This window comes from Artemia sp. Qi Xiang Cuo, chromosome 13 (genome assembly GCF_049724085.1).
Source record: "Artemia sp. Qi Xiang Cuo chromosome 13, ASM4972408v1, whole genome shotgun sequence".
Classification (NCBI taxonomy): Eukaryota; Metazoa; Arthropoda; class Branchiopoda; order Anostraca; family Artemiidae; genus Artemia; species Artemia sp. Qi Xiang Cuo.
Window position 1 is genome coordinate 52,936,246 of NC_142806.1, and position 18,203 is coordinate 52,954,448.

Sequence of the window (18,203 nt, forward strand, 5' to 3'; positions counted from 1 at the left end):
GGTTGAAAATGGACTTGGAGTCTTTCGATGGTTACTAAGAACCAGTTGTCTATCTAAAGAGACTTTTTAAGACCTCTGTGGTAGAGCAAAAGCAATTAGAAAAGTATCCAGCCTCTTAGATACCTCTGTTCTCCTGGATATTTTGCGTAAATTTTGTTCATGATAATTGAAAAGGGACCTTGGAAGGGAAACTAAAAATGGACTTGGAGTATTTCGACTGTTACTAAGGCCCAGTTGTCTGTGTAAAGAGACTTTTTAAGGCTTCTGTGGTAGAGCAAAAGCAATTAGAAAAGTATCTGGCTTCTAAGATACCTCTGTTCTTTGTGTGAATTTTCTATGTTTTGTGGAAATTTTCTATGGCATAATTGGAGGAAAAAGCAACAAAATGTAATACCCTGGCGAGTCAGATGCAGTAAATGAAAAGGCGTTACGCTGTGGGTTGCCCCCATGGTAATTTTTTACATTACCTAAACAACAAAAAAAATCAATAAATGAACACATAAATCACTAGATTATTGAAGAAAACTACTATATCAACAAAAATAATCACTAAAATTTAGTGATTTTTTTACTAGGTGGTAACCCTGGTTATGCTACGCGGCGTAGATTTTATTGTGGCGGAAAACTGAAAATGCATTTCGAGCGTTTCATCGTTTACTAAGAATCAATTGTCTATTCAAAAAAGGTTTTATTTAAGGCGTCTAAGATACATAAAAGTAATTCCACAAGCTCCAGTATCTGTCTATTGCAGAAATTAAGAAAAGCAGGTGTGATTAAAGACAAATTGATTAAACAAAGTCTACTCAGCAATTTTTAAATTGAAGAATAAAAATTTCTTCAGAAGAAATCAATTTTTGCTAATCTTTGGCAACACTGGCAACAGTTTTAAGAGTAAATCAAATACTAAAGTTGATTTTTTACCTGGATATGAAATTAGTCACGAGTTTGGAAACCATTGCCAAATAATCCCAAATGCATTTATTTTATATTTGGGAGGTACAGTATTAAAGTAGGCCAAGACTAGAGAAATAATTTTAAGGCCTTTAAGACGCAGCAGACGGATTTTTAAATTTTACTAGATCTGATTTCCAACTGTTGCTGTAATTGAGAAAAGAAGGTAATTAAAGAAAAGACAACAAACAAAACCTTCTAAGTATCTTCAGAACCAATTCTTTCAAAAGAACATATTTTTTCTTGACCTTTGTTTCTATCATGGCATCACTTTTAAAATCAAATAAAATATTAAATTTGCCTTTCTATTGGAATATGAAATTACTAATGAGTGAAAATCTTTATCAAATAATCCTAAATGCATCAATTGTATATTTGGAAGGTACATTACTAAAGTAGGCCAAGTCCAGAGAAATAGTTTTAAGGCCTCTAAGAGGCTGCTTAAGCAATTTAGATATCACGAGCTTCGGTTTCTAACTGTTAATGTAATTGAGAGAGAAAAAAGGACAATTAGGCCTCATTTTTTGCAAATAATTTTTTTTATCCGAATATGAAATAAGTAAGAAATTTGCAAACCATTACCAAATAATCCTAGATGCATCAATTGTATATTTGGGAGGTACAGTACTTAAGTAGGCCAAGTCTAGGGAAATAATATTAATGCCTCTAAGAGGTAGCTTAAGCAATTTAGATATCACGAGCTCCGGTTTCGAACTGTAAATGTAATTTAGAAAAAAGACAATTAGGCCTTATTTTTTGCAAATAATTTTGTTTATCTGAATAGGAAATAAGTAACAAGTTTGGAAACTATTATTAAATAATCCTAAATATTGGAATATTAGAATTGAGAGGTCTAACACTAAAGTAACCATTTAAATCCTGTTTTTTTTTATTCAGCAAAAGCAATTTAGATATCATAAGCTCTGATTTCTTACTGTTACTGCAATTGAGAAAAGAAAGTGATTAAAGATAAAATAAAAAAACAAAAGCTTCCAAGTATCTTCAAAATCAGAAGTATAGAAATCACTTCAAAAGAACTAAACAATTTTTACTGATCGTTTTTCGTGTGATGTTAGCACTATTTAAGATTAAATGGAACGCATCTTAATATGCAATTAGTAACGATTTTGGAAATTTTGATAAATGATTTTAACTATATTAGTATTCTTTTCAACAAGCTAATGATGCTACGATGCATTAGAGTGCTATTAAGTCTTGAATTTTTATTGAGTTTTTTTATTGATATCTTTTATTAATTAATTTTTATTATTATTTTATAATTCTAGTTATGGCTCTCTACCCTCAGACGACTTGTTTCTACAAGGCTATTATCAGTGAATTGCCATCGTCTTCCCAGGATGATTATCATGTTTCCTTTGAAGACCCAAACTATGCAGGAGGGTTTTCGCCCCCTTTGATGGTCCCACAAAGATATGTCTTTGCTTTGAAAGAGAGGAAAAAATAAGCTTTTTAATCTCAATTCTTTTAACTGTATAATATGCATCAGCCTTTTTTTGTAATAGTTTGTACTATAATAAAGTTTTTAACATGTTTATAGTGTTTTTATTGCGAATAATATGGATCTCAAGCTGTGTTCTGGTCCAGATTTATGGATGCCTTTTTTTCAGAGTTCTATGTTTGGAGTTTATCAGGTTTCTATGTTTGGAGTTGGTAATTTCAGTCAAGAGGGAGCATCTTCAAGGCAGATGGACCTTTGATGATCCTGAAAAGATACGCTTATGCTTTGAAAGAGGAAAAACCCCTTTTTATTACCATATTACGCAAACGTATTTTTAATGATGATTGCAATAGTTTTTAATATGTGTGTGCTCAAATATTCTTAATGATCTGGATCGAGCTGTGACTTTGGTCTGTGCTCATTTTAATGTGCTCAAATATTTTTAATGATCTGGATCGAGCTGTGACTTTGGTCTAGATTCTTTTTTTCTTTGTTCACTAGGGTTCTAAATTCCAAATTCTTAGCTTCAGTCTAGTGCACAGACAAAAGCTGTTTCAAGTGAAACAGCTATTTTTGATGTTCTTAGTGTAAAAATTACAGTAGGGTTCTCTGATATGCTGAATATGATTGTCTGATTTTTCTTAAGATCGTTTGACTTTCTGGGGACGTTCCCCCTTGGTTTTTTGAGGGCTCAATTTCAAAATGGTTAAGTCCTGAACATTATCGGCCCCTTCTTGGCACCAAATAGCATTACGATGTCACACAGGCCGTTAATTTTTAATAAATTCAAGTAGTTGCGGGCACCAAACCATGGCTAATTGTAGAAAAAGCCAAGATCGTTTGACTTTCTGGGGCCGTCCCCCTTGGTTTTTGAGGGCTCAATGTCAAAATGGTTAAGTCCTGAACATTATCGGCCCCTTCTTGGCACCAAATAGCATTACGATGTCACACAGGCCGTTAATTTTTAATAAATTCAAGTAGTTGTGGGCATCAATCTAATTTTAGAAAAAGCCAAGACAGATAGTCCAAGTGAGTGAGAGGCAAATCTGGCATAAGCCCTTTTTAGGATTGTATAAAAATGATTTCATTTCACTTGTTTATTGACAACTCTATCTATCATCCATTTGTCCATACATCATTCTTAGGTCAGAATTAAGGTAGATTGTAGGTTGTAAGGGTAGAACTAAGGTATGAAAGATTGGATTGATTTTGGGTTGACGCGTGACGGACAATGTCCACTGGACTTGAATGCAAAATGAGGGACTGAATTTGCTTGGACTCGCAGGCGAAAATCTGTTTGAATTAAAGCTAGAAAATTTCATTTTGAATCTTGAATAGCGTGGCTAAAGAGCTTTATATAGTTTTAGTGAATTCAATCAAGCCTGAATGTCATGTGACACAGGCCCTTCTGACATATTTGTGGTTTCACATCAGTCTTTTCTGTTGTTAATTTTGGAAAGTTTGTTGATTTGGTTAAAGGATATTGGTGAGTAAATTTTCACGTATTTCCAAACTGACATAAAAGACAAAGAGAGGAATTACTGTCATAAAATTATGTATGAAAAAATTGCTTCTGTTTTATTTTGGTTTATTTGTTTACTATTCCAATGGTCTTATGGGCTTATTATTCCAGTCACTTTTGACTATTAAAAAGGGTACTAGACATGGGCGCCCATATGGGGGCTCCCGCCCCCCCCCCCCCTGGCTGAATGATACTGCCTTATTTGTATACTTTTGTTCTGAGATTTCTACCATATAGCATTAAAAATGCCAATTAGATGCGGTTTGCCCCCCCCCCTGGAATTCAGCTTATGGGCGCCCATGGTACTGGAACTTCCAATTTCCTATCGAATGAGCCGCTTTCAAAGTTTCTACAACAAATCCTTCTATAGAAAGTGTCCAGAATATATTTTCTCTATATAAATAATTTTCATTCTATCTTCGTACTTTATATTAAGTTTTTGCGCGAGTTAATTTATTTTCTTTGTTTTACAAGATATTTCACTGTATAATGCTACTAAATTTATTGGTTTAACGCGTTTCCTTCAGAAGTGATCGATCCTGGTTACTTCCCAGTAGATGAGATTATTCTCCATGCCACTTTATGTAGATATACGAGATTAGCATTTAAAACTCCGAAAGTGTAAAACTCGGAAAAGTATGTGAAAGGTTAGATTAGGCAACCAGATTAGGGTTTAGAATCCGTCAAAAAGACTTTTGGGCCACCCTGTATGTCAGGTGGTAGAGAGTCCACAACCTCTCGTCTGCTAATTTAATTGTAAAAAAATTGTTCCTCGTATCTGACAATTTTCCCTCAGTTTATATCATATAAAACGGATTGCCGTGGAAACTTGAGACAGGGCTTATGTCTATAACAAGTCCTATTGCCCTACATTAACCTATGCTGCCTTATATTAAGTCCTATTGCCCTATATAGTCCTAAATTCAGGGGTGAAACTGATTTGAGGGCAATATCAAGCCTTATGTGTCCTTGCGGCTCCTTACAGCAATGATTCAAATGGAACATCGATTTTTAATATGTCTTCTATGATTTCAAGATATTAGAAGAAATATGCATAGCCATAGCTAGGAGGAACAGACAATTCAACTGCCCACTCTGTAGAACTAAAACAGATTTTTTTTAGAAAATAGATATATTTCTATAAAATAGAACAGAAGAGTACTTTTACCCTATAGCTTCCACCCCTCTTCCAAAAACAATCCTACTAGCCTTCTTTTAACTAAATTTCTTGCGGTTCTGATTACTGATTTGGGTTTGAATTTTTAAAGAGCCATTATTCCAGGCCCAAATATTTTTACTTTTCGCCTTAATAAATCATAGCAATAAGCTTCCAATAAACTATAATAATGAAAAGTTGCAGAAATCTAACTTCAGAAATGATATGGAGAAATCTTCATATTCATCTTTAATATATATATATATATTATATATATGTATATAATATATATATATATATATATATATATATATATATATATATATATATATATATATATATATATATATATATATATATATATATATATATATATATATATATATATATATATATATATATATATACATATATACATATATATATATCCCTCCCTCAACGCCTCGCTCTTTACGCTAAAGTTTTTTATCGTTTTTAAAAAATAGAGTTGTGAGAAATAGTCTAACTTTAGCGTAAAGAGCGGGGCGTTGAGGAGGGGACAACCCCTTTCATATACGGAATAATTTCTGTTCGTTTTAAGTTTTAATGTTACTCCTTATTTTCAGTTAAAAAAACTTGTTTTTTTTATTTAATCCTTAAAGAGACGTTCCAAGGTGATTTGACTAAATTTTGTTATTTGAAAAATTGGTACTTTTACAATAACTATATCCCGGGAATGATTAAGGAAAGCCTCTTGGAAAGGATCAAAACTACACAGTATTACTTATGATTAAGCTTTGATTCAGGATTGTCGTGTTATAAATACAAATTTATTATAATATATCATAGATATCGTAGACTTACATTTCTTTAGTTTCAGCCTTACCTCAAGACAGGAAAGCTGAATCGTAAAGTCATATCTTAGTTAAATGACATTTTCTCATCTATCTCTACTAACAAAATAGGTTTTGTCCTTTTAATTTCTGGTTTTGGATCTTAAAATTGTCTCTCAGTCACGTTTTTCTGCGCCAAAGTTTTAATTTGCACGAACCATCCGTTGGGCCAAATACTCGGCTGACTATATGCATAGTTTCTTGTTTTGCACCAGTGTCATATCTGCAGAAAGGGAAAGAGAGGGGGAAGGGATAGATTCCTTCGGTAAACAGATAAAGGTAAACTTAAAAATGCACTTTCTGTTTTTTACTCGCATCCTTTACCGTTGAAAAATCCTTTTCGCTTTTAAATTCAAGTTTTTTGGTTTTGAATTTTTGTTTATTATTTCACGTTTTCTGTCTTATTATATATATAATATATATATATATATATATATATATATATATATATATATATATATATATATATATATATATATATATATATATATATATATATATATATATATATATATATATATATATATACATATATATATATATATATCTTTAAACGAGGAATTGTGTATGTATTTTTCTCGAATATGGCTCCATACTTTTTTTTTTAATTGACATTTTGAGATTTTCTGTCCCGAAAATAGATTTTCTGTCATGAGTTTGAGGAAATTCATTTAGAGCATTAATCTTGGAAACATATTTTTCATGTAAATGATATTACATTTAGATCTTCATACTGCAATTTAAAGGGAAAATTACATTGTTTTTTTTTTTCCCAGGAATGAAATCGTTTGTAGTATCTATTACACATGTAAAATTATACAAAAAGTCGAAGGACTCTGAACAGCTAAAATAAATTACAATCCAAACAGCTAATTTTGTGTGTGGTTAGGCTACCCAACTGTGTCGTTAGAATTATATATTTGAGACGAAAAACAACTGGTAAAAGATTTTAAAATTTCGAGATTTTTAGAGTACGAAGTGAAAAACTGAAGAAAAACATTTAAAATTTTGGGATTTTTAGATTACGAGGTGAAATATTGAAAGACTTTCGAAAAACTAAAGAAAAAAATCTAAAAATTTCGAGATTTTTAGAGTACGAAGTGAAAGACTGAAGTACTTCAGAAAGACTGAAGACAAACGATATAAAAATCTCAGAATTTTTAGACTATGAACTGAAAGACTGAAACACTTCAGAAAGACTGAAGAGAAACGACTTAAAAATCTCAATATTTTTAGAGTACAAATTGAAAGACATCCAAAGGACTGAAGAAAGACATTTAAAAATTTCGGGATTCTTGGTTTACGAGCTGAAATATTGAAAGATTTCCGAAAGACTGAAGAAAAAACATCTAAAAATTGGAAATTTTTAGAGTACAAATTGGAAGACTGAAATGATTCAGAAAGACTCAAGAGAAAAGATTTAAAAATCTCAAGATATTTAGAGTACGAACTGAAAGACTGAGAAAAAAGATTTAAAAATTTCGAGTTTTTTAGAGTACGAACTGAAAGATTGAAATACTTTTAGAAAAACTGAAGAGAAAAGGTTTAAAGTTTCGAGACTTTTAGAGTACGAACTGTAAGACCTCAGAAAGACTGAAGAGAAACCATTTAAAAATCTTGATATTTTTTTAGTAAGAAATGAAAAATTTCAGATAGACTGAAAAGAAGAGCTTTAAAAACCTTAAGATATAAAGAGTTTGACCTTAGGCTTAGTTACCAATCCACTGGACATGGACTTTCACGCATACGTGCCAGCGTCCGGGAGAGATATTATGGTCCAGATTCTAAGACTCGTTGCACAAAAAAAAGAAAAAAAATCCCTCCAATATTTCCCGAAAATTCAATTTTTACTTCGGAAGAGTTTCTGTATAATGTAACCAGTAACCATGCATGTGCAATTTGGGGTAGGAGGAATCAGGAACTCCACCTGTCCGAGGATAATTCTAGGGATTTTTATTGTTCTAAAGGTCACACCTATGTGCATACACATACGTGTAAATTGTACCAAAAAATTGAGAAAATCTTAAACACTTTGGGAGACTTGTGTATGTGTGTACGTGTCATGCTACATAATGAGATTATTTATTTTATTTTCTTTCCTTTTATGTATTTCTGCCTTGATTTTTTTTAACGACATCTGCGTCATTGAATCTTTTGATAAATTGTTGGAAATGTTGCCTCAGTGTAAGTAGCGTTACCATTAAGTTTAAATTGTAAAAAACTGATTTTTTTTTTTTTTTTTTTTTTTTTTTTGTATAAGTGTTATCCGTAAAGCTTTCTTATTAGAGAATTTAGTAAGTAACTCTTGAATGCATGGCTGTATTAAAGGGAGGGGGTTTGCCTGATTTTATTCCCCCCTCCCAATTTTTTTCCGTCTCGAAAAAAGTAACAAAAATGCATATATATATATAATATATATATATATATATATATATATATATATATATATATATATATATATATATATATATATATATATATATATATATATATATATATATATATATATATATATATATATATATATATATATATATATATATATATATATATATATATATATAGATTATTGCTGCGTTTTATAAAGTTTTTGTGCCCCCTTCCCCCCAAACAAAATCCCCCATACAGCCTTGCTTAACAGTATCGGCTCTAAAGATATTTCTGAATGGCACTAATTTACTTTTCGAGGTTGCCGAAAGAGCATTATGTTTCTGGAATAACGCCGTTAATAGAAGAGAATAATGCTGTAATAATGCCAATATTATTTTCCGCACTGTATCAGAATAAGCAAAGAGCATTGGATTCAGACAATCGTCGTACTTGTATATAATGCCCTGAAAACTAATATTGAAATGAATATCAAAATCTTTGATGAGTTGACAACAACTTATAAAGCCGATAGACAAAAGTACGTTTTTAGGTTTTTTTCTTCTTTTTTTTTTGTTTTGTTACATGTTATACTTAGACTTACTTCCTTTCACGTCAGTTGGCGCATAAGATGACAACAGTACCTCTCCATTACGACTTCTTAAGAGCTTGCGGCAACTGAGGACGCAAAGATGTACCCGTCAGCTTAGGCTCCCTCTCTAGGCATCGGCCAAGCGTTACTTTTTGGCCTCTAATGCCGGAAGAAACCCAGCACCAAACATATATGAGGACCCTGCCATCGCCCATATGGTCTCACTACCGCCATCTACTGCTTCGAATATTCTCAACTATCAATGGTTGCTTTGTTTTTTGACGTGTGAAGGTGTTCGTAATCCTGTCAGAATAGTGGATACCCAGAATGCATCGGAGGCAATTATTTTCCAAACCTTGTATTCATTTTTCAAGCTGTTTTATCAATGTTCTTGTCTCGCATCCATACATTAGTACAGAGGGGATATTGCTATTTACGAGTCGGAGTTTGGGCTTTAAATTTTACTTTTTTGGCCATTAATATTTAAAATGTTCATGCGTTCGTCTTTGTCTGCCCTTACAGCTTCCTCTCTATCTACCTTTTGGATCCAAGGATCTTAAATAAACGTTCAAATAGGGATATGATCCTTTTAATAGACAGTGTTTCACAAAGAATGATAGAAATCCACAAAAAATACCAGATATTTCGGTCACATATGCAGTGACCGTCATCAGTAATAAAACTACTGAAGTTTTACTACTGACGACGGTCACCGCATATCCCTATTTGAATTTTTGTTTATCGTCATGGAAAGGCAGTGTGGTCTCCCAAACTATCTCCAAGGATCTTATTGAACCATGTCTATAGTCCTATTTTATGGCTCATTTCCTCCTCACCCATTTCTTCAATTCCGAAAAAGTTAATCAACTCAGTGACTGATCTGAGCCCCCCCCCCTCAGTGTTATGTCCCAAAAAAGGCCTAGCTGTGCTTTAAAAAAAATCACCATAAAAGTTGTGTAGTAAGTCAAAGCCAGTGATATTTCGTATTTTTGTTAGTTCGGTAAGTCTATGATTTTGGAAGGACGTATCTTCTTTGGGGAAGGGAGAACTAAAATACTATTTTTCGGAAACTTGCTGTAAATTTTAAATCTTGTCATTCTGTTTTCCATAGCCAAATCTAGCTTTATATATTAATTTATAATCGTTGGTGCCAAATTTTAATTCTTTGGAGAATTAAACTTCTATTTTTTCATTGTTTGTTTAATGATATCCGAATGTACTGAATGTATGAATTTACTAAAATAGTTCTATCTCCTTTTTTTAGAGGGTGAGTAGGACTCAGCCATCAGAATATGCTGCGTTGCTCAGTATAACAGGGTGAGACACACGAATCAACTCAATGAAAGCAGTAACACATCAGATTGTCGAGTTCGCCAAGATCTCTGAGATTTTCATGATAATCGCTCGTTTGAAGATGATATTAGGTGTGAGGCAAAGTCTTTGGACCACAACTCTTGAAGATATTGGTTTTTTATTTTCTCTGATAACCTGACTGATATCAAAGGGATGTATCACATATATTCCAGCAACACTTTAGGGCATTAAATTAAATATTCTTAGGGCCACTAATATTACAACTGATTTTGCTACTTCTCTTACTCCTACTATTACTACTACTTCTGCTACCATTGAACTAAATCAAACTAGTTTAAGTGTATCCAGATTGTCAAAATAGCTTAGACGAGATATCTCGAACCAGATTAGGATATAAAGTTGGAACTTTCTGGGAACGATTTGCTGCTATAAAACTAAATAAAAAGGATCCATGTGCATGGTAATTGTCAATAGGACATGTCAGCAACACATCGAGAACGGCTGAGGCGATTAAGTTGAAACTTTCAGGGCTACTACAATTACTACTGCTGCTATAACTCCTGCCCCTACTATTGAATTAAATAATTTTGAAGGGCATCATTTGCCTTCAACTTAAAATGGCTTAGTCCTGTGGTACCTCTATTTTTCTGCTAAGTCCCGCTTGGCTTTTTTCTATGGCACAATTTGATGAAAAAAAATGAGGCATTATTTGGTAACCCATCTATGATAATTGAAAAGGGGCTGAAATGGCTTCAGGTCTTTTGACATTACTAAGAACCAATTGTCTGTGTAAAAAGACTTCTCAAGACTTCTGTGGTAGAGCAAAAGTAATTAGAAAAGTATGGATAAAAGACGAAAACAGGCAATCTATATAAATAATATTGAAAAACATGAGAGAATGTAAAACTGGAAATTTTATGGGGAGAGGCCTAAAGAGAAATTAGGCCTAAAGAGAAAAAACGAAAAATGAGCAAATAAATAAAAAGATAAAAAGGTTGCACAGGTATAAAACGGAATATATGATAGAAACACTAGCATTCTACTGACATTGTCACAGCAAAAGGTATAGAACAAAATTTTTCTCAGGAAATATAAAAATTTATGTACACACTTACACATGAATTACTTCCTAAAATTGAATAAATAGAACAAGTTTTTTCAGTTGAAATTAAAAAGCCATAATAAAACTTAAAACGACCAGAAATTATTCCAAACACGAGGGGGCTGCCCTTTCCTCAGCCCTCGCTCTTCACGCTTAAGTCTTGAAGTTCTTTAAAATACTTCTCATTCAAATTTAACGGCCCTTTTGTTTGAGCAATCTTCCTTTTAGAATTATCACAATAGTCAAAGTTTAACGGAAAGAACGAGGTTTCTATTCTGTTCTGCTCTGTTGTAGCTGAAACCAAACAAGAAATTTGGCACAGTCAAAATGTCTATTTTTTTTCAAGTAACCCGTTGAAAACAATACTTTATTTTTCTATTTTCCTGGGTCATTAAGAGAGGCTTTACAACAAAACAAGGTCGCATGGTTGTCTAAATTAGATTCACCATCCTTAAGCCGAATTTTGTAGCTTAGATAAATGGATTCTTAAAGTTGGGGTATAGCCAGGATTTTGTTTCACAAGACGTTGAATAAAAGAAAGAGTCTGTTAATAGCCATATGATAAAACAAAGTAGATATCTTCTAAAAAATTTCGACGATTTTTCACATTATGACTGGGGATATGGATCCACCAAAAATTATGTGACCACAAATATTGGAGCCGGGGTCCTGGTAACATTCTCGAAGGGGAGATCAAAACATGAAAAGTGCATTTTATGACAGCCAGATTTTTTATTGTTTCTCTGGGGTCCTTCCGGCAAGTCTCTTTTGAGAACCCTTCATATTCTCTGCGTGAAGATATGCCAGAATGGTTTTTTTTCTCGATAGAGCTATAGGACTATATTTCATTTGTTTCAAGCTTTCTTGTCACTATTCAAAGTATTGATAAGATTCTATTTTAGTATTTTAACTTCTAGGTTTAAAACGTTTTGACATATAACGTGAGGTTTACATGTGTAAATGCAGGGACTGTCTGTATACCCTTCTCCTTAAAATGCTCAGAGCTAAAACTATTAACCATTCTTTTTTTCTATTTGTTTTTCTTAATTGTTTAAAGTTCACAGTTTCCAGCATTAAAAGAAAATGAAGAGACCAAAATTCAAGGACCTCAGAGTCTTAATGGTTTTTTTTTTTCAAGAGCAAAACTTCAATTTAGACATTATATGGTATCACATCATTCAAAGAAACGGTACTTGCATGATAAACCCCCTACCGTTCAAGTTGTTCATTCATTGACGCATTAAAGAACCAGTTTATTTTGGATAAACTGGATCCCCCTCCATGGAAAATTCCTTCCCCTCATGGTAAATCCCTCCAGGTGAAGTTCTTCCACCATAAAAAATCCCCAACCAGGAAAATTCCCCCCATGCAATTCAATTCTATCTGAAAATTACCCCCGAAATTTCTTGCGGACGGTTCCTGCTATGAATTTTTTCTTAGTCCACTTTCATTTGAAAAATACTTCTATTTCTGATGGTTTTTAAAATCATGCCTAAAATTCCCCTCCGTGGAAAACTCTTCCCACGAATACCCTCCAACCCTAGTAGAAAGGTGCTCCCACAGAAGATTCCCTCTGGAGAATTCATCCTGTAGAAAACTCCCCCATGGAGAATTTTTCCCGTGGAAAATCCCTCCACATACAGAAAGACAAATCTAGACAATTTAAATCCGGGTAAACATTTCCCCCGGACAGTTCCCCTCAATATCTCCGCAAAAAGAATTGAGTCAGCAAAGAGAGAGTAAGACAAATAAAAAGAATTTTGAATAGGAATCCTGCCAAATTGCCCCAGTATAAAATTTCCCTCGGACACTTCACCCCCCCCCCCCGGAACTTCTCTCCCCACAGCAAATTATCCTCGTAGAAAATTCCCCTTGCAGAAAATTCTCCCCCTCCCCAAAAAATGTCTGTATAATTTCCAATAAGAAATACTATACGTAAACAATGGGCGAATTTCATGACTTACAAACATTTCCCCAGGGGCTGTGGGGGGTGGTTATCCTAAAAGACATAGCTACTGGGCTTTCCAACTATGTTGAACAACATGGCTATTTCAAAATTTTGATCATATGACCTCTAGGAAAAATGGTGGGTGGGAGAGGGGCCAGTTACCCTCCAATCATTTGGTCACTTAAAAAGGGCACTAGAACTTTTAAGTGAAAAGCACATTTTTCCTTGGCTCTTCCTTTGCACGTTTCGTTATTTCTATATTCTTTATTTCTTTCTTTGCACGTTTCGTTTCATTCTATCTAAATAGAATGATATTCGCAATGATGCCAGGATAAATGTGAAATTTCACTGCAATGACGCACTTAGATTTGAGAATAATATCAGTCTTTTAAATCCATGTGAAAGCAGACGATGTTGAAATCGTTGACTGAAGTAGAAAATTCGTCTGGACATCAACAGGAGTAAAAAAGAGTATGAAAAAAATCCCCTTAGAATGAAGAAAGAGTTTATTTCACACCTGAAATGTACCGGTGTACAACCATATCTAAATGGCAAACCTACTCGCAGCTTAAAGAGTTTTTTAACTACGGATTTATTTTATTTCCTGTAACAAATATACATAATTACATTTAGGTAAGACTACTACTTAGTAATTTACAGGCTTGTAAAAGGAAGAGTTTTTGAAACCCTTATCACAATAGTCATTGGGCTGCTTCTTAGTAAAGTTGGGGTAGCCAGGTTCTCCAGGGAGTATACGGGGTCTAGTATCGTATAGATGCCATCCTTGAAGAGAGGTCCAATTCTGAAATAATTTTGAAAGATATATTAATTAATTGATAAAATGGTGACACAACAAACTTTAAAAGAAAAATTGTATTTCTGGCTAAAAAAACGACAAACAAAGGATGAAAAAAACACAGTTATGGCAAAAAAAGAAGAAAAATCGCATACAGACAAAAAATAGAAAAATAAATTGTTTATTTGAGGGGAAAAAGTTTCATTTTTTGTGGAGGGGAGGAATGGTTTCCTTGTCTAACAATAGGGAAATTAAATAAGGCAAAGAGGGGAATACATCCGCGAGACCAAGCGAAGAGGTTTAAGTTTAATGAGATAAGAACTTTTACACAATAAAGTTGATAGTTAAAGGTTAGTTCAGAAATTCCAAGTTCAAATATAAGAAAATCTTTGTCGTATCCATATCAGGATAGAAGATCAGATCATTTGCACATTTTACAGGAAAGTGGGTCTCAACTTCGAACATTCAGACAAATTTGGAATTTAAAAATTGGCGCACGACAGCTTCTGAATAGCAGTGGTTGTAGATAAAGTTTTAGGAAGAAAAGAGGATACGTTGACAAAACTTTTACTCTTAAATTAACAATTGGAATGTGCCTGAGTCGTTATAGATTATGATCAGGCAATTGACTCAGCTGATAGAAGAGATTTAGCGAAGGTCATATCCTTGTATGGTATACCAGATAAATACACTTAAGTGATTAGTGCTATGTACGGGAATACCATTGCTGCAGTTAAGGTAGGAAATAAGATATAGTATCTGGTTTCGTATTAAATCAAGAGTTAAGTAGGGCTGCGTCTTATCCGAATTATATGGATTTTGTCCTAAGGAGCACAGCAAAGGCAATGGGAAACACAGAATCAATTGGGGAAGTAAAACTCTTCTGGATTATGCTGATGATTCAAGTATCTTAGATGAAAATATTAGCAAAATGAATGAACTTTTGGAGGTTTTACAAGTTCAGGGTGCAAGAATAGTTTCAAAAATTAATGTTAAGAATAATAAGCCGCCAAGACAAGGAATACGTGAAGAAGTGCAAGAAGAGGTTTGAATATTACTGTTAAGAAGACTAAGACACAAAGAATAGGAATATGTGAAGATCTGCAAGAAGAGGTTTGAATATCAGTTTGAAGAAGAGTCCGTAACCAAGAAGAGTAATAATTAACTTTTTGAGCGAAGAAGATTGAAGAGTCCTTTTAAGAATACAAAGACACCAAGACTCGGATTAAGTGAAAAGCTGCAAGAAGAGGTTTGAATATCACTGTGAAGAAGACTAAGTCACCAAGACTAGGAATAAGTAAAGATGGGCAAGACGAGTTTTTAATATTACCGTTAAGAAGACAAAGACACCAAGACTAGGATTAAGTGAAGAGGTGCAAGAAGAGGTTTGAATATAATTGTTAAGAAGACTAAGTCACCAAGACTAGGAATAAGTGAATAGGTGCAAGAAGAGGTTTGAATATTAATGTTAAGAAGACTAAGACACCAAGACTATTAATAAGTGAAGAGGTGCAAGAAGAGGTCTGAATATTAATGTTAAGAAGACTAAGTCACCAAGACTAGGAATAAGTAAAGAGGTGCAAGAAGAGGTTTGAATATTACTGTTAAGAAGACTAAGTCACCAAGACTAGGAATAAGTGAAGAGGTGCAAGAAGAAGTTTGAATATCAATGTTAAGAAGACTAAGTCACCAAGACTAGGAATAAGTGAAGAGGTGCAAGAAGAGGTTTGAATATTACTGTTAAGAAGACTAAGTCACCAAGACTAGGATTAAGTGAAGAGGTGCAAGAAGAGCTTTGAATATCAGTGTTAAGAAGACTAAGTCACCAAGAATAGGAATAAGTGAAGATGTGCAAGAAGAGTTTTGAATATTAATGTTAAGAAGACTAACACACCAAGACTAGGAATAAGTGAAGAGCTGCAAGAAGAGGTTTGAATATCATTGTGAAGAAGACTAATTCACCAAGAATAGGAATAAGTGAAGAGGTGCAAGAAGAGGTTTGAATATTAATGTTAAGAAGGCTAAGACACCAAGACTATGAAGAGGTGCAAGAAGAGGTTTGAATATTAATGTTAAGAAGACTAAGTCACCAAGACTAGGAATAAGTAAAGAGGTGCAAGAAGAGGTTTGAATATTAATGTTAAGAAGACTAAGTCACCAAGACTAGGATTAAGTGAAGAGCTGCAAGAAGAGCTTTGAATATCAGTGTGAAGAAGACTAAGTCACCAAGACTAGGAATAAGTGAAGAGGTGCAAGAAGAGGTTTGAATATTAATGTTAAGAAGACTAAGTCACCAAGACTAGGATTAAGTGAAGAGGTGCAAGAAGAGCTTTGAATATCAATGTTAAGAAGACTAAGTCAACAAGACAAGGACTAAGTGAAGAGGTGAAAGTAGAAGTTTGAATATTAATGTTAAGAAGGCTAAGACACCAAGACTAGGAATAAGTGAAGAGGTGCAAGAAGAGGTTTGAATATTAATGTTAAGAAGACTAAGTCACCAAGACTAGGAATAAGTAAAGAGGTGCAAGAAGAGGTTTGAATATTACTGTTAAGAAGACTAAGTCACCAAGACTAGGAATAAGTGAAGAGGTGCAAGAAGAAGTTTGAATATCAATGTTAAGAAGACTAAGTCACCAAGACTAGGAATAAGTGAAGAGGGGCAAGAAGAGTTTTGAATATTAACGTTAAGAAGACTCAGTCACCAAGACTAGGAATAAGTGAAGAGGTGCAAGAAGAGGTATGAATATTAATGTTAAGAAGACTAAGTCACCAAGACTAGGAATAAGTGAAGAGGTGCAAGAAGAGCTTTGAATATTAGTGTTAAGAAGACTAAGTCACCAAATCTAGGAATAAGTGAAGAGGTACAAGAAGAGGTGCAAGAGGAGGTTTGAATATTAATGTTAAGAAGACTAAGACACCAAGACTAGGAAAAAGTGAAGAAGTGCAAGAAGAGGTTTGAATCTTAATGTTAAGAAGACTAAGTCACCAAGACTAAGAATATGTGAAGAGGTGCAAGAAGAGCTTTGAATATTATTGTTAAAAAGACTAAGTCACCAATACTAGGAATAAGTGAAGAGGTGCAAGAAGAGGTTTGAATATTAATGTTAAGAAGACTAAGTCATCAAGACTAGGAATAAGTGAAGAGGGGCAAGAAGAGTTTTGAATATTAACGTTAAGAAGACTAAGTCACCAAGACTAGGAATAAGTGAAGAGGTGCAAGAAGAGCTTTGAATATCACTGTTAAGAAGGCTAAGACACCAAGACTAGGAATAAGTGAAGAGGTGAAAGAAGAGGTTTGAATATTAATGTTAAGAAGACTAAGTCACCAAGACTAGGAATTAGTGAAGAGGTGCAAGAAGAGTTTTGAATATTAATGTTAAGAAGACTAAGTCACCAAGACTAGGAATAAGTGAAGAGGTGCAAGAAGAGGTCTGAATATTAATGTTAAGAGGACTACGTCACCAAGAATAGGAAAAAGAGAATAGGTTCAATAATAGTATTGAATATTACAGTTAAGAAGACAAAGACACCAAGACTATGAAAAAGTGAAGAGGTGCAATAATAGCTCTGAATATTAATTTTAAGATGACAAAGACACCAAGACTAGTAAAAATTAAAGATGTGCAAGAAGAGGTTTGAATATTAGTGTTAAGAAGACTAAGTCACCAAGACTAGGAATAAGTGAAGAGGTGCAAGAACAGGTTTGAATATTAATGTTAAGAAGGCTAAGACACCAAAACTAGGAAAAAGTGAAGAGGTGCAAGAAGAGGTTTGAATATTAATGTTAAGAAGACTAAGTCACCAAGACCAAGGTTTGAATATTAATGTTAAGAAGACTAAGTCACTAAGACTAGGAATAAGTGAAGAGGTGCAAGAAGAGGTTTGAGTATTAATGTTAAGAAGTATTACACATTAGGAATAAGTAAAGAGGTGCGAGAAGAGGTTTGAATATTAATGTTAAGAGGACAAAGTCACCAAGACTAGGAATAAGTGAAGAGGTGCAAGAAGAGGTTTGAATATTAATGGTAAGAAGACTAAGTCACCAAGACTAGGAATAAGTGAAGGTGAACAGGGGATGAACAGGGTGAGGAGAAGATCGATCAAGTGGACAGATTTACTTACCT

General features: G+C 33.6%; 2 protein-coding genes across 2 annotated transcripts in view; one reads left to right on the top strand and one right to left on the bottom strand.

The window, feature by feature from the left end:
• Sgf29 (SAGA-associated factor 29) overlaps positions 1-2,503 on the top strand; it is a 93,040-nt gene extending 90,537 nt beyond the window's left edge. The window contains exon 7 of the mRNA XM_089099110.1: positions 2,238-2,503. Coding sequence (XP_088955236.1) covers positions 2,238-2,416 — 179 coding nt within the window. The 3' untranslated portion in view covers positions 2,417-2,503. The remainder of the gene's footprint in view (positions 1-2,237) is intronic.
• An 11,356-nt stretch (positions 2,504-13,859) lies between these two features.
• Positions 13,860-18,203, bottom strand: part of ND-B17 (NADH dehydrogenase (ubiquinone) B17 subunit) — a 71,131-nt gene continuing 66,787 nt past the window's right edge. Inside the window, exon 4 of the mRNA XM_089098636.1 lies at positions 13,860-14,085. Coding sequence (XP_088954762.1) covers positions 13,930-14,085 — 156 coding nt within the window. The 3' untranslated portion in view covers positions 13,860-13,929. The remainder of the gene's footprint in view (positions 14,086-18,203) is intronic.